At 47.4% G+C, this 20912-nt stretch overlaps 2 protein-coding genes and 1 long non-coding RNA gene across 11 annotated transcripts in view; 1 reads left to right on the top strand and 2 right to left on the bottom strand.

The window, feature by feature from the left end:
• LOC135967213 (uncharacterized) overlaps window positions 1-3967 on the top strand; it is a 44943-nt gene extending 40976 nt beyond the window's left edge. For all 4 annotated transcript variants that reach the window (XR_010581183.1, XR_010581184.2, XR_010581182.2 and 1 more), the window contains one exon: window positions 3755-3967. This is a non-coding gene — a long non-coding RNA (uncharacterized lncRNA). The remainder of the gene's footprint in view (window positions 1-3754) is intronic.
• Window positions 1-4508, bottom strand: part of MTCH2 (mitochondrial carrier 2) — a 28651-nt gene extending 24143 nt beyond the window's left edge. For all 5 annotated transcript variants that reach the window (XR_012423241.1, XM_045370506.2, XM_045370508.2 and 2 more), the window contains exons 1-3: window positions 4398-4508; window positions 675-759; window positions 407-513 (exon numbers count right to left, since the gene is read on the bottom strand). Coding sequence is in view for 4 of the 5 variants with exons in the window: in XM_045370506.2 (XP_045226441.1) it covers window positions 407-513; window positions 675-759; window positions 4398-4484 (279 nt within the window). In the remaining variant the exon portion in view is untranslated. The remainder of the gene's footprint in view (window positions 1-406; window positions 514-674; window positions 760-4397) is intronic.
• Window positions 4398-20912, bottom strand: part of AGBL2 (AGBL carboxypeptidase 2) — a 75592-nt gene continuing 59077 nt past the window's right edge. Inside the window, exons 19-20 of one of the 2 annotated variants that reach the window (XM_065529482.2) lie at window positions 12262-12353; window positions 4398-4852 (exon numbers count right to left, since the gene is read on the bottom strand). In XM_065529482.2, coding sequence (XP_065385554.1) covers window positions 4570-4852; window positions 12262-12353 — 375 coding nt within the window. In that variant the 3' untranslated portion in view covers window positions 4398-4569. Of the gene's footprint in view, window positions 4853-8307; window positions 8415-12261; window positions 12354-20912 lie in introns of those variants that run through there. The other variant, XM_074013612.1, reaches the window with a different exon arrangement.

The raw sequence follows: 20912 nt of genomic DNA, 5'->3' as shown, positions 1-20912 counted from the left end.
CAGGTTGGAGTGCAGCGGTGCGATATCTGCTCACTACCATCTCCGCTTCCCGGGTTCCAGTGATTCTCCTGCCTCAGCCTCCCGAGTAGCTGGGACTACAGGCACATGCCAGCACGCCCGGCTAATTTTGGATTTTTAGTGGAGACGGGGTTTCTCCATGTTGGTCAGGTTGGTCTTGAATTCTTGACCTCAGGTGATCCACCTTCCTCGGCCTCCTAAAGTCTGAGATTCCAGGCGTGAGCCACCGCGCCCGGCCGAAAGAAGATATTTTAAGAAAATGTTTTTCAAGAGGAAGAAAGGACAGGGTTATAAATGTATCTTTTAAATTGCTCTTGATATTTAGAATAAACTGTTGCATAACAGGTAAGCAAAATCTATGGGAAGATTGATTTAATTTTCCTCTTACCTGTAAAACTTTACCATGGACCACAGTTCCAAGGACTCCCGAACACAGTCTTGGAGTTAAGCCTGTGAACAACCCACGCCTCCCATCGATACTGGCAATGTGCTGAGCTAGGAACACAAGTCAGAGATGTAGTCAAGTTCTGGTCAAGAGAAACGGATGTACTACAATTTGAAAGAAACAAGCTTTCTATATATTTTCCTTCAGTAACAACTCCTGCCTATCACAGTCCTCAATGTCATCCAAACCCAAACAAATCAAAGACGCTTACCATAACTAAAGAGTCCAGGAAGCTGACACACTTGCCGCCCAAAAATATTTCGTCCTATTGTTGGAGGAAGAGGCTCATAACCCACCTTTAAAAACAATGGAATATATCAATATTAAAGCAGTATTTCCAGAAATGTCTTGCTTGCAAGGTCTTGAATAAAGAACAAAATTTGGGTTATTTTTAAACACAAGTAAAAACGCAGCATATGTTTTCCACGGCAATGATGAAGCATCATTCTTGTAGGTTTTTCTTCTGTTGGTAATACTGAGTTCAATAAACTCCAAGTTTCGTTTTGGTTCAAATTCTATGATGTATACCATGTAGCTGAAATAGGCTAATATCAAACTGAAAAAGAAGGGAACTTTTGTGTTAGGAAAGCTACAGTTTACTAAGGGGGCTCAAAAATACCTTCTAAATAAAATTTAAGGCATATTTTATATTTGAACAAAATGAGAAGACATCCATCACGCCAGCATCAGCTGCATACTTGGCAACCTAGACAAAACACTCAAAAGGCAAATGCATATATAGCTGGATAATTCACTTAGGAAAGAATTACAAGCTAACTTCATGTTAGAAGAACAGGCTGTCGGTCAGGCCCAGTGGCTCATGCCTGTAATCCCAGCACTTTGGGAGGCCAAGGTGGACGGATCACCTGAGGTCAGGAGTTCGAGACCAGCCTGGTCAACATGGTGAAACCCTGTCTCTACTAAAAATAAAAAATCAGCCGGGCATAGTGGCGGGCACCTGTAATCTCAGCTACTTGGGAGGCTGAGGCAGGAGAATCACTTGAACCCGGGAGGCATAGGTTGCAGTGAGCTGATATTGTGCCACTGCACTCCAGCCCAGGCCGACAACAGCGAGACTCTGTCTCAAAAACAATCAAACAAACAAAAAAAAGGTTGTCATTAACAGCTAATGAAGGCCATTTTATATAGTTAATGATTACCACGGTCTTTGTACCATATACTCAGGATTTTTAACACTACAGATACTCGAGAGAATGAACGCTGTAGGACATAGTTTTGATTATTGTTGTGACTCTTAATCTGTCCTATTAAGTAACTCCTGGGCTGGCGTGGTGGCTCACGCATGTAATCCGAGCACTTTGGGAGGCCAACTTCTGATCTCACCCGAGGTCAGAAGTTCAAGACCAGCCTGGTCAACATGGTGAAACCCTGTCTCTACTAAAAATACAAAAATTAGCCAGGTGTGGTGGCGGGCACCTGTAATCCCAGCTACTCAGGAGGCTAAGGCCGGAGAGTCGCTTGAACCTGGGAGGCGGAGGTTGCAGTGAGCCGAGATTGTGCCATTGCATGCCAGTCTAGGTGACAAGAGCAAAACTCCGTATCAAAAATAAATAAATAAATAAATAACTCCTGTCTATAGTGCTACAGGAATAGTGCTACCAAGTAACCATTTTTATTTTTATTTAGTTACTTATTTATTTTTTGGAGGCAGAATTTTGCTCTTGTCACCCAAGCTGTAGTTCAGTGGCATGATCTAGGTCACCACCTCCTAGGTTCAAGCGATTATCATACCTCAGCCTCCTGAGTAGCTGGGATTATAGGCACCCACCACCACACCCAGCTAAATTTTTGTATTTTCAGTAGAGAGGGGGTTGTGCTTTGTTGGCCAGGCTAGTCTTGAACTGCTGACCTCAGGTGAACCACCTCTTTCAGGCTCCCAAAGCGTTGGGATTTACAGGCGTGAGCCACCGTGCCCGGCCCAAGTAACTATTTTTAAAACTGAGCATTTGGGAATTTCACCAAAACTCCTGGGCTACTTGGCAACACAAAGATGTTGTGAAATCAGAATTAAGGGTATTCAAAGTTTTTGGGGCAAGAGCTCTGAACATCACTAGAAAACCCCATCTCCCAGAGAAGTACTGAGTAGTGGGTTCTTTTTTTTGTTTCTCTGAGGCTGAGTCTTGCTCTGCCGCCCAGGCCGGAGTACAATGGCATGATCTTGGCTCACTGCAACCTCCACCTCCCGGGTTCAAGTGATTCTCCTGCCTCAGCTTCCCGAGTAGCTGGAATTACATGCACGCACCGCTGCACCTGGATATATTTTGTATTTTTAGTAGAGACGGGGTTTCACCATGTCGGTTAGGCTGGTCTCGAACATCGACCTCGTGATCCGCCTGCCTCGGCCTCCCAAAGTGCTGGGATTACAGACATGAGCCAACGTACCCGGGCCCAAGGGTTCTTACTGGATATACTGCAACATGCTGTCATCTCAAATGCTATCTAGCCCCAAATGTGCCAATTCTGTTTTAGATGTTACAGTACATTCTTTTTTTTTTTTTTTTTTTTTTTTTTTGAGACGGAGTCTTGCTCTGTCACCCAGGCTGGAGTGCAGTGGCCGGATCTCAGCTCACTGCAAGCTCCGCCTCCCGGGTTTACGCCGTTCTCCTGCCTCAGCCTCCCGAGTAGCTGGGACTACAGGCGCCCGCCACCTCGCCCGGCTAGTTTTTTTGTATTTTTTAGTAGAGACGGGGTTTCACCGTGTTAGCCGGGATCGTCTCTCGATCTCCTGGCCTCGTGATCCGCCCGTCTCGGCCTCCCAAAGTGCTGGGATTACAGGCTTGAGCCACCGCGCCCGGCCTACAGTACATTCTAATCAGTCTTTGTTCTAGGTGCAAATCATTTATTTGCAATAGCGTTTAACGAACGGAATCTGAATTCACACGGGTCTACTCAGCAAGAAATAATCTGGATTCCCAACAACTCAAGAATAAGAAACGTGGCCCTCTCTAGCGTCTTGCCTAATTTTTATAGAAAAGTAAACGGCAAGACAGGGGTTCTAAAAACTGTTCCATTCCTAGGCACAGTGCATGAGGGAATTATGTCAACTCTCAGTAAAAGCATATAAAAAAAATGACCTGCCCGTTACAGGGATATTCAGGAAAGGAACTGGAAACACTAAGTCTATCACTTACTTGGCCTACCTGCATGTGAATATAAAATACCACATAAGAATTATTTGACAGTAGATTAGAGATTAACTCCCATGTTTAAACTCGCTAAAACTCCGCTTCACTAATTTCCAGCTCTGACCAATGTGATTTTCATTGTCAGGAGCCACATGGGCTGCTGCTGGAAAGCGCTCAATGCATCCTTCCGAAATCTGACAGAGCAACCCCTTCATTAACACTTCTGAATGAGCTCCTTGTGTTTCTCTGGCTATCCGGTGCGAAAACCTCGGAACAGAAAAGCAGTAGTAACAGTAGCATAAAAAGAAAAGAAAAAAAAAGGAATAAAAAATAAAATGTTGGTTCCCACCTAACTTCACATTTGTCTTCAACTGAGTATTTCGTGTCTTGCGTCTGAGATTTTGGGGGGAGGAGCGGTGAATGTGAATTTCGGAGGGGCGAGAGGGAGGGTTCGGAAGCCCTTGGTGGCAACCGGCCAGGATCCACCTCAGAGAAGAAGAACCAAAGTTCAGAGGATCCGCCGGGCAGGGCAGGGCAGGGCAGGGTGGCAGTTGGCTAAGGGAGGAGTGGGCCTCAACGCTGGGCAGCGGGGCGAGGGCTCGGAGAGGCCCCCAAGAGGGGCCGCGGGACCGATGAAGCTGTCCCTGCGGGGAGGGAAAGGGCAGCGGAGGAGCAGCAGCATCTCGGGAGAATGAAGGGCCCGCAAGGCTGAGCCGATCCTCAGGCGCCCTGAGCAGCAGCGACCGAACGGGGCGCCAGGAGGGGTAGGGAGCGGCGACGCCTCATACCTGGATGAGCACTTTCACGTACATAAGCGGCTGGGACAGGATGGTGAGACCGGAGCCCAGGAGCACCTGACTGGCCGCGTCCGCCATGATGGCACCCGCGGACGGACAGACAGACTGAGCCACCAAGCGACCCGGTGAGCCGGTCCTGGGTCACGTGCCAGGGCCGCCGGTTTCACTGGCCAGCCCGCGGCGCGCGCGCACGCACGCACCAGCGCGCGCCTCTCCGCCCAGTCCCCGCCCCCCCTCCCGCCCGGAGAAACGGCAGGCGCTCGCGAGGGGGCGCTGGGGTCGGGGCGGGGCTTACGGTACAGAGGCGCATGCGTTCTGCCGGGGGCTCGTCCTCCGGGAATGACGGTTTCTCTCGCACATGCGCGTCCAGGCCGCAAGTGTCCGGAAACAGAAGGGAGTGGCAGAGGGGGGAGTGTGACCCTGACGGCAAAGGCAAAGTCAGAGGACTGAAAAGAAATGGAAAAGGATTCTTCGTTATGCTTCACCTCTGCACTTGCCTTTTGAGCATCATCAACATAGGGTTCAAAAGATATTCAGCATCAGAGCCGTTAACAGTCTAGTGGCTGACAAACTCTTAAGTATAGCAAATAATCCGCTAGCGAGTGGCTCTTCATTCATTTATTCGTTTAATTAATGTTATCTTCTCAGAAAAACCTTCTCTGACCATTCTAAAATTACCTCCCCCTTTTCTTTTTCTTTTTTGAGACGGAGTCTCGCTCTGTCACCCAGGGTGGAGTGTAGTGGCGTGATCTCAGCTCACTGCAACCTTCGCCTCCCGGGTTCAAGCAATTCTCCTGCCTCAGCCTCCCTAGTAGCTGGGATTACAGGCATCTGCCACCACACCCGGCTAATTTTTGTCTTTTTAGTAGAGACAGGGTTTCACGATATTGGCCGGGCTGGTCTCAAACTCCTGACCTCGTGATTCACCCACCTTGGCCTTCCAAAGTGCTGGGATTACAGGAGTGAGCCATCGTGCCTGGCCACCTCCCTCTTATTTTCTCCCACATTGTCCCCTGTCGTAGCATTATCACTGAAATTATGTCTCCTCCACTGGAGTGGAAGCTCCATGAGTTCAGGAACCGTGACAGCCTTTGTTCACGGTTGTGTTTTCAGTGCCCAGCACATACAAGGTACTCAATAAATATTTATTGCACAAGTGAGCAAATACTTCAGTGCCTACCGGTCTACAGGCTATCAGAGGCAAAAGTGAAAAAGGCATTGTCCCTGCTCCTTCAGCCCCAGCTCATGTGTTCTATCAAACAACATTTGGCCAATCTGAGCTTGGAGCAGAATGAAGTACCGCAGGGAAAAGACTTGGATTTGGATCCTGGCTTTTCCACTGCATCCATTTGTCATTTTAGCCTCTTTAATTTCCAGTGTTTGTATCTAAATCTAACACTACTGTCTACCTCTCAGGGTTATTATGAGCATTAAGTGAAGTTGTGCATAGGAAAGGATTTTTTTAAAAACTGTATATTGAAATACAGATGTTTGGCCGGGCACGGTGGCTCACACCTGTAACCCCAACACTTTAGGAGGCCGAGTTGGGTGGATCACCTGAGGTCAGGTGTTCAAGACCAGCCTGACCAACATGGTGAAACCCCATCTGTACTAAAAATACAAAAATTAGCTGGGCATGATGGCAGGTGCCTGTAATCCCAGCTACTCGGGAGGCTGAGGCAGGAGAATCTCTTGAGCCCGGGAGGTGGAGGCTGCAGTGAGCCTCATGCCATTGCACTCCAGCCTGGGCGACAGGGCGAGACTCCGTCTCAAAAAAATAAATAAATAAAAAATAAAGTTGTAAGAAACAAGTGGCTTCTAACTGAATCTAGAAACATAAAGCTGAGCCAGAGAGACTATTTAGCAGGGGATTCTTTTTTTTTTTTTTTTTTTTGAGACAGGGTCTCTCTTCGTCACCCAAGTCGGAGTGCAGTGGTGTAATCTCGGCTCACTGCAACCTCCACCTCCCGGGCTCAAGCGATCCTCCTACCTCTGTCTCCCAATTAGCCGGGACCACAGGTGTGCACCACCATGCCCAGCTATTTTTTTGTATTTTTAGTAGAGATGGGGGTCTCGGCATGTTGCCCCAGGCTGGTCTCAAACTCTTGAACTCAAGTGATCCACCTGCCTTCCAAAGTGCTGGAATTACAGGTATGAGTCACCACATCTGGTTGCATTCTTTATTCTTTTTTTTTTTTTTTTTTTTTGAGACGGAGTCTTTGCTCTCTCACCCAGGCTGGAGTGCAGTGGCGCGAACTCGGCTCACTACAAGCTCCGCCTCCTGGGTTTACGCCATTCTCCTGCCTCAGCCTCCCGAGTAGCTGGGACTACAGGCGCCCGCCACCTCGCCCGGCTAGTTTTTTGTACTTTTAGTAGAGACGGGGTTTCACCGTGTTAGCCAGGATGGTCTCGATCTCCTGACCTTGTGATCCGCCCGTCTCGGCCTCCCAAAGTGCTGGGATTACAGGCGTGAGCCACCGCGCCCGGCCGCATTCTTTATTCTTGGATTTGTGCACTGATGGTGCCAAATAATACTGCCTTGTCCCACTGATGCTAGTGAGCACAGGGAGGCACAGAGCCTCTTGCCGGGGTGGGTGGTTGGGGGATTCAGTCTGCTCCACAATATTTTCCAATGGTGCAAGGCAGAAGCTGCTGATGGGGTTTTGGTAAGAATCTGCAGAGAATAGGTAACATAACTGAAGTCAGCAGTATAGATAAGGTAAGAGGTGCTATGTACAGCTGCCTAGGCTGTGCACTGCATAACTGAGTGGGGCCAGTGACAAAGACTATGATCTGAATGACATTCCCTGATACAGTTCAGTATGGTGACCCTAAGATGGGTTATATTTGGTGACCCATATTGCAGTGGTGAGAGGAATAACAGAAGTCAAAAGGGGCAGAGTTAATCAGGAATGAAACAGAACTAGAAAAGCATGTCACTGAATTCAAGAGAAAAGTTTGGAAAAAGAAAGGATAGTCAATATACCAGAAGCTTCCAAGAGGTCAATAATGAAGCCCAGAAGCTGGGCGCGGTGGCTCACACCTGTAATCCCAGCACTTTGGGAGGCTGAGGCGAGCGGATTGTGAGGTCAGGAGATCGAGACCATCCTGGCTAACCCGGTGAAACTCTGTCTCTACTAAAAATACAAAAAATTAGCCAGGTGTGGTGGTGGGCGCCTGTAGTCCCAGCTCCTTGGGAGGCTGAGGCAGGAGAATGGTGTAAACCCAGGAGGCAGAGGTTGCAGTGAGCTGAGATCACACCACTGCACTCCAGCCTGGGCGACAGAGCAAGACTCTGTCTCAAAAAAAAAAAAAAAAAAAAAAGACCAGCTTGGCTGGGCGCGGTGGCTCAAGCCTGTAATCCCAGCACTTTGGGAGGCCGAGACGGGCGGATCACGAGGTCAGGAGATCGAGACCATCCTGGCTAACACGGTGAAGCCCCATCTCTACTAAAAAAAAAAAAAAAAAAAACTAGCCGGGCGAGGTGGCGGGCGCCTGTAATCCCAGCTACTTGGGAGGCTGAGGCAGGAGAATGGCCTAAACCCGGGAGGCGGAGCTTGCAGTGAGCTGAGATCCGGCCACTGCACCCCAGCCTGGGCGACAGAGCGAGACTCTGTCTCAAAAAATAAAAAAAAATAAAAATAAAAAAAAAAAAGACCAGCCTGACCAACATGGAGATACCCCATCTCTACTAAAAAAATTAGCCAGGCGTGATGACGCATGCCTGTAATCCCAGCTACTTGGGAGGCTGAGGCAGGAGAGTCGCTTGAACCCGGGAGGCGGAGGTTGCAGTGAGCTGAGATCATGCCATTGCACGCCAGCCTGGGCAATAAGAGCAAAACTCCATCTAAAAAAAAAAAAAAAAGGCAGCCCAGGGAAGGCTGAATGAATTTACCAGTTAAAAGCCTCTTGGGAGCAGGGCACATGCCTGTAATTCCAGCACTTGGGTGGATTGCTTTGAGCTCAGGAGTTTGAGACCAGCCTGGGCAACATGGTGAAACCCCGTCTCTGCAAAAAAGAAAAAAAAAATTATTTGAGCATGGTGACTTGCACCTGTAGTCCCAGCTTTTCAGGAGGCTGAGGTGGGAGTATTGCTCAAGCCTGGGAAGCGGAAGTTACAGTGAATCGAGATTGTGCCACTATACTCCAGCCTGGGGGACAGAGTACGACCCTGTCTTGAAGAAAAAAAAACGTCTCCTGGACTGAGAGGCAGTCCGACTTGGGAGAGAGATCATGTAATTGTCCAATGGGTTCTTCCTGCCTGCTGCACAGACAAAATCGGTTCACTGAGACTGTGGTGTTACAGTAAAGAAAGAGTTTAATTAACACAGTGCGGGCCATGCGGAAGAACTTAAGCTCAAATCACTCTCCCCGAGGGCTCAGAGGTGAGGGTTTTTCAAGGATGCTTTGGTGGGCAGGGGACTCAGGAATGGGGAATGTTGATTGGTTGGGGATGAAATCATAGGGGTATAGAAAGCGGTCCTCGACAGCCTCTGGATGGAGGCCACAGGACCAGATGTCACGAGTGGTGGGTCTGAGTGGAGTCAATAGCCAGAAATACAGAAGTCTAAAAAACATCTCAAAAAGCCAATTTTAGATTCTATGTTAGTGATGTTATCTCTGCCAGGTATGATGGTTTACGTCTATAATCCCAGTATTTCAGGAGGCAGAGGTGGGAGGATAGTTTGAGACCTGCCTGGGCAACACAGCAAGACCCAATTTCCACAAAAAGGAGAAAAAAAGACCATAAAAACCCAAGTAATTGAAAAACGTCACAAAAGGCCAATCTTAAGTGGTACAAGAGTGATGTTATCTATAGGAGTAATTGGGAAAGTTACTCCTATATCTTGTGATTGCCAGAATAATGACTGGCTATCATTTAACTGGGCCTGTATCTTAGCAAAATTCAAGCCCCTCTCATAATCCTAACCTGGTCCAAGGCTGTCCAGGCTGGTCTTGAACTTCTGTGCTCAAGCGACCCTCCCCCATCAGCCTCCCAAAGTGCTGAGATTACAGGCATGAACCACCGTACCCAGCCAGCATATATTCATTGTATTTATTTTGCCTTATAGGAAGACCTGAGTTCAAGCAGCCTTCTGCTTGGATGAGGTTGTGACACAACGGTCTTACCAAAGACCCAGATTCTCTCCATCCCTGTGCTCTTCATCCTTAGGCTGGTAGCAAAATAGTTTTGAGCCTCACATGCAGCATTGACAGAGGAAGAAGAGAGAAGGTTTTTTTCTTTTTTTTGTTTTTTAGAGACGGAGTTTCACTCTTGTCGCCCAGGCTACGGTGCAATGGCGTGACCTTGGCTCACTGCAACCTCTGCCTCTTGGGTTCAAGCGATTCTCCTGCCTCAGCCTCCCGAGTCGCTGGGATTACAGGTGCTCAACACCTAGCTAATTTTTGTTTTTTTAGTAGAGACGCGGTTTTGCCATGTTGGTCAGGCTGGTCTCGAACTCCCAACCTCAGGTGATCTGCCCACCTCAGCCTCTGAAAGTGCTGGGATTACAGGTGTGAGTCACCGTATCCGGCCTTCAAGAAGGTGTCGTTTTAAAAATAGTTCTCTCTTTTTTGGCACACCGAAGCTCATCACAAAATGGCTCTTTTTTGTTTTTTGTTTTTTTGAGACGGAATCTCACGCTGTTGCCCAGGCTGGAGTGGAATGGCAGGATCTCGGCTCACTGCAACCTCTGTTCCCAGATTCAAGTGATTCTCCTGCTTCTGCCTCTTAAGTAGCTGGGACTACAGGAATGAGCCACCACACCAGGCTAATTTTTTGTATTTTTAGTAGAGACGGGGTTTCACCGTGTTAGCCAAGATGGTCTCAATCTCCTGACCTTGTGATAACGCCCACCTCGGCCTCCCAAAGTGCTGGAATTACAGGCGTGAGCCACCACGCCTGGCCCTCAAAATGGCTCTTTTTGGAGGAAGAAACCTTTTCTCAGAAACCTCCCCAGCAGAATTCTCATGAATAACTGGACAGAAGTGAGTCACCCACCACCACCTAAACCAATGATTGGCTTAGATTAGTGGTTCTCAACAGGGTTAATTTTGGCCCTCAGGGGATATTTATCAAAGTCTGCATTAGGGCTTCAAAACCAATACCTCAAAATGTATGGTATTTTGACATACTGAACTGAAAAAGCCTCAAGGTCTCCCTGGCTTTCATCCTCCTACAGTCTCTTCCAAAACCGTTATCCTGGCCGGGCACAGTGGCTCACGCCTGTAATCCCACACTTTAGGAGGCCTAGGCAGGAGGATTGTTTGACTCCAGTAGTTCAAAACCAGCCTGGGCAACATAGCGACACCCTGTCTCTACAAAAAAATAGAAAAAATAGGCTGGGCACGGTGGCTTATGCCTGTAATCCCAACATTTTGGGAGGCTGAGGCGGGCGGGTCACGAAGTCAGAAGACCTAGACCATCCTGGCTAACACGGTGAAACCCCGTCTCTACTAAAAATACAAAAACCTAGCCGGGCGCAGTGGCGGGCGCCTGTAGTCCCAGCTACTCGGGAGGCTGAGGCAGGAGAATGGCGTGAACCCGGGAGGCGGAGCTTGTAGTGAGCTGAGATCCGGCCACTGCACTCCAGCCTGGGCGACAGAGCGAGACTCTGTCTCAAAAAACAAAAAAACAAAAAAACAAAAAAAAAAGAAGAAAAAATTAACTGGGCTTGGTGGTGTGTGCTTGTAGTCCCAGTGACTCAGGAGGCTGAGGTGGAAAGATTGCCAGGGAGGTCGAAGCTTCAGTGAGCCATGATCATGCCACTGCACTCTAGCCTGGGCAAGAGAGCAAGACCCTGTCTCAAAACAAGAACAAATTCTTCTTCCCCCTCCTATAACCTGTTTTTCTAGGATGGTATATTAGCTTCTGAACCACCTAGAGGGATGGACAATCACTCTGTGATTCACACCATGCTAATGTCAATAAATTTCTATGCCTTTTGTTTTTCCAGTTAATCTGCCTTTTTGAAGTTGATTTTTCAGCAAAACTTCAGAGGGTGAAGGAGCTATCCCTTGACCCCTACATCTGGAGACATCAGTACCATACGTGTTGGGAAATCCTGTCCTGCCTCAGGATCTGGGCTGCTTGGGAGCAAACCACAATATCTACGAAAGGAAGGGAAGTCCTGACAGCTGGGGTTCTTGGGTTCTTTCCACCAACTTAAGTTCAATTTGTCTTAGAATGACTGAAAAGGGTCACCCAGCTAAAGGGATAGGCAAACTGTCTTTGCCGGCCTTAGATTTTCCTCCTGTCCTTCTCAAGCTTCCTAAGGAGTATCTAAAACTGTTGTCTTGCCAGGCGCAGTGGCTCACGTCTATAATCCTAGCACTTTGGGAGGCCAAGGTGGGCGGATCACCTGACCTCAGGAGTTCGAGACCAGCCTGGCCAACATAGTGAAACCTTGTCTCTACTAAAATACAAAAAAAAATTAGCTGGGCGTGGTGGCACACGCCTGCAGTCTGAGCTACTCAGGAGGAGGAGGCAGAAGAATCGCTTGAACCCAGGAGGTGGAGGTTGTGTTGAGCCGACATCAAGTCACTGCACTCCAGCTGGGGTGACAGAGTGAGACTCTGTCTCCAAAAATCAATAAATAATAAAAAATAAAAAATAAAACTGTTATCTTGGATGTAAAACAGTTCCTTAGAGAGAACATCCTTTATATAGTTCCCCTGCATAGTGTCAGGAGAAGCCCATCTCTTTTGCATAAAATCTGTGTGCTTTAGAGATTTATTTTCAAATATCTCAGCTTGGGATCCATATTTGGAAAGTGTTTTCCCTTTTCCTTTTCAAGAATAGCAAATTTTTCTGGTTTGGCTAGGGTTCCTCTAGCCTTTCGTCATACTTTCCTACCTTTGCTCTCTAGAGAAGTCTGAAGAATGATAAAGGACATGTTGCCTGGCAGTACAGTCATGGACACTGTCTTTGGATTCCAATCCTGAGAACTGGAGGAAAGGCAAAAATCATTCTCTTTCTTAGCATCAGTCCTTGTTTTCTTTTCTTTTCTTTTCTTTTTTTTTTTTTTGAGACAGAGTTTTGCTCTTGTTGTCCAGGCTGGAGTGCAATGGCGTGATCTGGGCCCACCACAGCCTCCACCTCCTGGGTTCAAGCAATTCTCCTGCCTCAGTCTCCTGAGTAGCTGGGATTACAGGCGTCCACCACACCCGGCTAATTTTGTACTTTTAGTAGAGATGAGGTTTTCTCCAGGTTGGTCAAGCTGCTCTCGAACTCCCGACCTCAGGTGATCCGCCTGCCTCGGCCTCCCAAAGTGCTGGGATTATAGTCGTGAGTCACAGTGCCCAGCCTCAGTCCTTGTTTTCAACACAGACTTAGGATCTCCCACAGGACACTGGGGCACCTTAAGTCTTATTTTGCCAAAGGTGCAAATGATGCCACCCTTCTTTATGCCCTGGCCTTATGAAGTGTGTGGTTTATTTTTTTAGTACTCCCTGACCGGTTTCCAGAATGGACCTCAGTGATCTCATTTTCAAAATATCATATTTTTTTTTTGTAATAACACATTTTTTTTGAGATGGAGTCTTGCTCTGTTGTCCAGGCTGGAGTGCAGTGGTGCAATCTCGGCTCGTCACACCTCCTGGGTTCAAGTGATTCTCCCGCCTCAGCCTCCTGAGTAGCTGGGACTACAGGTGTGTGCCACCATGCCCGGCTAATTTTTGTATTTTTAGTAGAAACATGGTTTCACTATGTTGGCCAGGCTGGTCTCGAACTCCTGACCTCCTGACCTCGTGACCCGCCCACCTTGGCCTCCCAAAGTGCTGGGATTACAGGCGTAAGCCACTGCGCCTGGTCTATTTTTTTGTAATATTTAAGTGCTGTTAATTTCCTTTTGTGCTGTGACATATTACCACAAACTTAGTGGATTAAAACAACACACATTTATTATCATACCATGGAGGTCAGAAATCTGAAATGAGTCTTTATTTTTTCTCTTTTTGAAATGGAGTATCATTCTGTTGCCCAGGCTGGAGTGCAGTGGCACGATCTTAGCTCACTGCAACCTCCACCTCCCTGGTTCAAGCAATTCTCCTGCCTCAGCCACCTGAGTAGCTGGGATTACAGGCGTACAGCATCACACCTGGCTAATTTTTGTATTTTTACTAGAGAGAGGGTTTCACCATGTTGGCCAGGCTGGTCTCGAACTCCTAGGCTCAAGCAATCCTCCCACCTCGGCCTCCCAAAGTGCTGGGATTACAGGCATGAGCCACTGCACCCAGCCTGAAATGAGTCTTTTTTTTTTTTTTCGATGGAGTTTTGCTCTGTCACCCAGTCTGGAGTGCAGTGGCGCAATCTCAGTTTACTGCAACCTCTGCTTCCTGGGTTCAAGTAATTCTCCTGCCTCAGCCTCCCGAGTAGCTGGGATTACAGGGGCCTGCCACCATGCCTGGCTAATTTTTGTATTTTTAGTAGAGACGGGATTTCGCCATTTTGGCCGGGCTCGTCTTGAACTCCAGACCTCAGGTGATCCACCCGACTTGGCCTCCCAAAGTCTGGGATTACAGGCATAAGCCTCCATGCCCGGCCTGAAATGAGTCTTAAAGGGTTAAAATCAAGGTGTTGCCAAGGCGCTATTCATACTTCTTCAGTTTCCAGAGGAGAAACTGTGTCTTTCCCTTTTCAAGCTTCCAGAGGCCATCTGCATTCCTTGGCTTCTGGCCACTTCCTCCACCTTCAAAGGGCATCAGTTCAACCTTTTCTGTCTTCATGATAGAGGCAGGAGGCAGACAAATGCCTGGGCATATAGGGAAGGGTCCTTGGTGAAAACCCCACCTTCAAATCTAAAACAGCCTGAAGGCCAAAAGACCGGACTGCTGGTCCCAGATGAAACCTGCAACCCTCAGGGAGATCTTCTGCCCTTGTTTGCTCACCCTTTTCCTATTGATTCTCTCTGAATAATGCCTTTTAACCAATTGAATGTTGCCTTTTCTGATACTACCCATGGCTTGTGTGGGCATGCCCAAATGCGCACTGGGGGATCAGGATGGAGCTACTAGGATTTCCTGCCCTATGCTGGGGAGGAGCCTCGCCTCTTCCGCTCATGTATGGGAGCCCTGGTATTCAGTTGTGAAGTGGAAACCTTTTTGTAGGATCCCTCCCTTTGCTGAAAACTTTTCCTTCGTTTAATAAATTCTGTTCTATTCTTCAGTGTGGCCACATGCCTAATTTTTCCTGGTCATGAGACAAGAACTCGGATTTAGCTGAACTAAGGAGCATAAATCCTGCATCATTCACATGTCCTTTTTCTGAGTCTGATCCTCCTGCCTCCCTTTTATAAAGACCCTTATGCCCAACTGGTTATAAATCAGGGTTTCCACCGTCCTCTCCTAAGGTTTGATAATTTGCTAGTGTAAACTAAAAATAAAACCCCTGATATAGTTTGGACATTTACCCCTGCCCAAATGTCATGTTGAATTATGACTGTGGATGCTGGAGGTGCAGCCTGGCAAGAGGTGTTTGGATCACGCAGGAGGATCCCTCATGGCTTGGTGCTGTCTTCATGACAGTTGAGACCTCATGAGAGCACGAGAGCTGGTCATTTAAAAGTCTGTGACACCTCCCCTCTCCCTCTCTAAATCCTGCTTTTGCTATGTGATGTGCCTGCTCCTCCTTCACCTTCCTACATCATTGTAAGCTCCCTGAGGCTTCCCTGGAAGCTGAGCAGATGCCAGCATCATGCTTCCTGTAAAGCCTGCAGAGCTGAGCCAATTAAACCTTTTTTTTTTTTTTTTTTTTGAGACAGAGTTTTGCTCTTGTTGCCCAGGCTGGAGTGCAATGGCACCATTTCAGCTCACTGCCACCTCTGCCTCCCCAGTTCAAGCGACTCTTCTGCCTTAGTAGAGATGGGGTTTCACCATGTTGGTCAGGCTGGTCTCGAACTCCTGACCTCATGATCCACCCGCCTTGGCCTCCCAAAGTGCTGGGATTACAGGCATAAGCCACCATGCCCAGCCTATCTAGCACCTTTTAAAAGTCTGAGTAGGAAACATTTGCCACCTATTGCCTCTAAGGGTGGCCACCTATGAGACTTCATCTACATAATAAGAACTTTTGGCCGGGCGCGGTGGCTCAAGCCTGTAATCCCAGCACTTTGGGAGGCCGAGACGGGCGGATCAAGAGGTCACAAGATCAAGACCATCCTAGCTAACATGGTGAAACCCAGTCTCTACTAAAAAAATACAAAAAACTAGCCGGGCGAGGTGGCGGGCGCCGGTAGTTCCAGCTACTCTGGAGGCTGAGGCAGGAGAATGGCGTGAACCCGGGAGGCGGAGCTTGCAGTGAGCTGAGATCTGGCCACTGCACTCCAGCCTGGGCGACAGAGCAAGACTCCGTCTGAAAAAAAAAAAAAAAAAAAAAAAAAGAACTTTTATTCCAGATCTCTTTATATAATAACTCTTTCAACCAATTGCCAATCAGAAAATCTTTGAATCCACTTATGACCTGGAAGCACTTCCCCCTCCCCACTTCGAGTTGTCCTGCTTTTCTGGACCAATGTATACCCCACATTTTGTTGTTGTTGTTGTTGTTGAGACAGTCTTGCTCTGTTGCCCAGGCGGAGTGCAGTGGTGTGATCTTGGCTCACTGCAGCTTTCACCTCCTGGGCTCAAGTGATTCTCCTGCCTCTACCTCCCAAGTAGCTGGGACTACAGGCACGTGCCACCATGCCCAGCTAATTTTTTGCATTTTAGTAGAGACAGGGTTTGGCCATGTTGGCCAGACTGGTCTCACACTCCTGGCCTCAAGCAATCCTCCCATCTCGGCTTCCCAAATTGTTGGGATTACAGGCATGAGCCACTGAGCTGGCACTCCATATGTATTGATTGATGTCTGCCTGTAACTTCTGTCCCCCTAATATTAAGCTGTAATGCAACCATCTTGGGCACATGTGGCTGTGAACCACATAAGGACCTCCTGAGGCTGTGTCATGGTCCTCACATTTGGCTCAGAATACATCCCTTCAAATACTACATAGAGTTTGGCTCTTTTTGTCAACACTAGAATGGTTTGCAGAACTTAGGAAGACACTATTTATTTATTTTTTTGAGACAGAGTCTCACTCTGTCACCCAGGCTGCAGTGCAATGGCGCGATCTCGGCTCACTGCAACTTCTGCATCCTGGATTAAAGCAATTCTCCTGCCTCAGCCTCTGAAGTAGCTGGGATAGGCCGGGCGCAGTGGCTCAAGCCTGTAATCCCAGCACTTTGGGAGGCCGAGACGGGTGGATCACGAGGTCAGGAGATCGAGACCATCCTGGCTAACACAGTGAAACCCCGTCTCTACTAAAAAATACAAAAAAACTAGCCGGGTGAGGTGGCGGGCGCCTGTAGTCCCAGCTACTCGGGAGGCTGAGGCAGGAGAATGGCCTGAACCCGGGAGGCGGAGCTTGCAGTGAGCTGAGATCCGGCCACTGCACTCCAGCAAGGGGGACAGAGTGAGACTCCGTCTCAAAAAAAAAAAAAAAAGAAGTAGCTGGGATTACAGGCACGCACCACCATGGCTGGCTGATTTTTGTATTTTTGTAGAGATGGGGTTCCTCCATGTTGGTCAGGCTGGTCTCGAACTCCCGACCTCAGGTGATCTGCCTGCCTTGGCCTCCCATAGTGCTGGTATTACAGGTGTGAGTCACTGTGCCCGGCCCAAACCTCTTCTTTATGAACTACCCAGTCTCAAGTTATTTCTTTTTCTTTTCTTTTCTTTTTTCTTTTTTTTTTTTGAGACAGAGTCTCGCTCTGTTGCCCAGGCTCGAGTGCAGTGGCGTGATCTTCACTCACTGCACCTTCCACCTCCTGCCACCACGCCTGGCTAATTTTTGTATTTTTAGTAGAGACGGGGGTTTCACCATGTTGGCCAGGCTGATCTCAAACTCCTAACCTCTTGATCTGCCCACCTTGGCTTCCCAAAGTGCTGGGATTACAGGTGTGAGCCACTGTGCCCAGCCTGTGCTTTTAAAACATTTATTTATTCACAGCTGATCAGAAGCCATGTTCTTTTTTTTTTTGAGATGAAGTCTTGCTCTTGTCACCCAGGCTGGAGTGCAATGGTGTGATCTCGGCTCGCCACAACCTCCACCTCCCAGGTTCAAGCGATTCTCCTGCCTCAGCCTCCTGAGTAGCTGAGATTACAGGCAACTGTCCCTACGCCCAGCTAATTTTTGTATTTTTAGTAAAGACGGGTTTCACCATGTTGGCCAGGCTGGTCTTGAACTCCTGACCTCAGGCTATACGCCCACCTGGGTCTCCCAAAGTGCTGGAATTACAGGTATGAGCCACGGTGCCCAGCCTGCATGTTCTTTCTTTAAATATGGGAGAAGCCTGGCATGTTTTGAGGCCACAGCGAAGTTGCTGGTAGGGAGGGAGAAAGACAAGAGGGGGTAAAGCAATGCAGAAAGTTTGGGAAGATAAAGTAGAGAGATTGAATTGAAGCATAAGGTGGAGAGATTAGCCTTAAACCCAAAGTTGGGCACTTTTTTCCTCTAAGAACAAAGAAAAGAGGGCGGGTGTGGTGGCTCACACCTGCAATCCCAGCACCTTTGGAGGCCGAGATAGACAGATCACTTGAGGTCAGGAGTTCAAGATCAGACTGGCCAACATGGTGAAACCCTGTCTCTACTGAAAATACCTAAATTAGCCAGGCATGGTGGCAGGTGGCTGTAATCCCAACTACTTGGGAAGCTGAGGCATAAGAATCACTTGAACCTCGGAGGCGGAAGAAGCAGTGAGCAGAGATGTTGCCATTGCACTCCAGCCTGGGTGACAGAGCAAAACTGTCTCAAAAAAATAGAATAAAGGAATGGAATGGAAGTAAAGGCAGACAAGAGTGATGCCAGCTCACCACTCCTGAGTGCTTTCTGTGTGTAGAGCCCTCTACTCAGTGCATTACGTACATTTTCTTGTCCAGTCCTCCCAACAATTCTGAAAAGTGGGTCTTGTTTGTACTCCCATTTTACAGATGAGGAAGTTGAATCTTTGAGAGGTCATAAAGCCTAAGGTCATAAGGCTATGGAGTCAGACTTTGAACCCAGGCATCCTGATGCCAGAGTCTAGATTCTTTTTGGCAGAATGTTCCTTATTTTGGTTTTGTCTGATGCTTTTTCATGATTAGATTCAAGGTATGCATTTCCAACCAGAATACTACTTAAGTGATGTGTTCGTCTCAGGCTTTCCATCAGAGGGCACACGGCACACAATGTCCATCTGCCCCTAAACAATCACACGGGTAAGGTGGTGTCCAATTGCCTCATTATATGATCACTACTTTTTCCCTTCTGACTAATAAGCAATCTGAGTGGAGACACTTTAAAACCATGCAAATATCTTGCTCCTCAAGTTTCCTCCTAAATTTTGCATCCATAGGTACTTCTTGCCTGATCCATTTTACTACAATAATTGCAAAATAATGAATTCCCAATTGCAGCGCTCCTCCTACATTCACCATCAACCTCAGCTTCATTCTTCTTAAACAAGAGCCCTCTTCCTCTCTTTCTCTCTCATTGATAAGAACTCATGATTCCTATTTTTTCAATGGGTTATAATTTCAATGGGTTAATGTCCTTCATCATTTTGGTGCCTAATATCCCAGATTTGGCCAGTGGGAGCTCCTTCAAGTTGGTTCCTTTATCCTGTGACATGCCTGCAGCACTTTTTTACTTTTTGACATAACACAATGTTTCAGGCTCCTCATCTCATATCTACATTGCCCCAGACATTTTTCTAATGAACCCTGATTCCTTTTAGTGAGGATTATATTAGAGACCAAGATCTCAGTGCAAAATGTTCTTATTGCTAATGGGATGTATTTGATTTTAGCCCTTTTTAGCAGATAGAGCTGAATACACATACACACATTATCTACATATATGAATATGCATACACACATGCACATATATACTTGTGTATACATACATATGTATGTTCAGACATATACATGTTTTAGAAATCATGAGTTCTGGCCAGGTGTGGTGGCTCATGCCTATAACATCAGCACTTTGGGAGGCTGAAGCGGGTGGAATTCTGACATCAGGAGTTCAAGACCAGCCTGGCCAACATGATGAAACCCCATCTCTACTAAAAATACAAAAAAAAAAAAAAAAAGAAAATTAGCCAGGCGTGGTGGTGGGCACCTGTAATCCCAGCTACTTGGGAGGCTGAGGCAAGAGAATCACTTGAACCCAGGAGGTGGAGGTTGCAGTGAGCTGAGATGGCACCATTGCACTCCAGCCTGGGCAAGAAGAGCAAAACTCCTTCTCAAAAAAAAAAAAAGAAAAGAAAAGAAAAGAAAAGAAAAGAAAAGAAATAACGAGTTATTGGCTTTTAACAACACTAACACATTTACTCATTTGTTCAAGCATATAATATGTCTTAAATGTTTCAGAATTGATTTGCCAATGCCATTACATAAACAAACCTACCAAAGAGACTTAAGAATTTGTTTGAAGTTATCTTCCCACCCCAGCCTCACGGGAGCCTAGCTTCTGAACCAGTCTTGATTAGTATGGCTGTTTGCTGGGAGGAAGGTGGCAGCAGAGAGGGAGCACAAGACTTGAAATGGAGGTGTGAAATAGCCATGGAAGGGGAAAGGTGTGGGACCTTCAGTTTCAGAAGCAGAAGATAAATTTCCAAGGCTGGAGGAGATACTTGTGTGCTGGCCCAGGTCCACTCGATGGCATATTTTCCTGAAGCCATCTTAGCAGCCTGGGTACAGTAGAGAAGACAGATGGCTGGGATGGCTGGCTGATCCAAAGTTGGGGAACTACCAGGTGGATGTGGCAGAAGGACAGAGGGTGAGGATACTGGGGTGCTGGCAAGAGAGTGGTTGACGTCATGAACCCTGGAGTCTGGGCTGAACTGGGGAAGAAATGAAGCCAAGAGAAAGGGAATGACTAGAACTGTGAAGGGGTTTATTCATGTGATTTCTGGTACTAAATCCAATAATCTAGGAATAGGTAGTTCAGGGGGCTATGAGGAGAGATAGCACATATCTTTATTTTATTTATTTATTTATTTATTTATTTATTTATTTATTTATTTATTTATTCGAGACTGTGTTTTGCTCTTGTTGCTCATGCTGGAGTGCAATGGCGCGATTTCGGCTCACCAAAACCTCCGCCTCCCGGGTTCAAGCGATTCTCCTGCCTCAGCTTCCTGACTAGCTGGGATTACAAGCATGCACCACCATGCCCGGCTAATTTTTTGTATTTTTAGTAGAGACGGGGTTTCTCCATGTTGGTCAGGCTGGTCTCGAACTCCCAACCTCAGGTGATCCGCCTGCCTCGGCCTCCCAAAGTGCTGGGATTACAGGCGTGAGCCACCACACCTGGCTGCCATGTATCAAAATTGATTAGCAACAAGATGAGAAGAACTGTACTCAGAGCAACCAAAGAGATCTTTTCCCCAAAGACAAGAGATTGAGGGAGAGAAGTCCTAGCTGGCTCAGGCTGAAGGGGGAAACTGTTTAAAGCACATTATCGCAATGTATGATCAACAGCTAAG

This window comes from Macaca fascicularis, chromosome 14 (assembly GCF_037993035.2).
Source record: "Macaca fascicularis isolate 582-1 chromosome 14, T2T-MFA8v1.1".
Taxonomy (NCBI): Eukaryota; Metazoa; Chordata; class Mammalia; order Primates; family Cercopithecidae; genus Macaca; species Macaca fascicularis.
The sequence above is the reverse complement of the archived record's forward strand: the minus strand, read 5'-3'. Positions and strand labels throughout refer to the sequence as shown.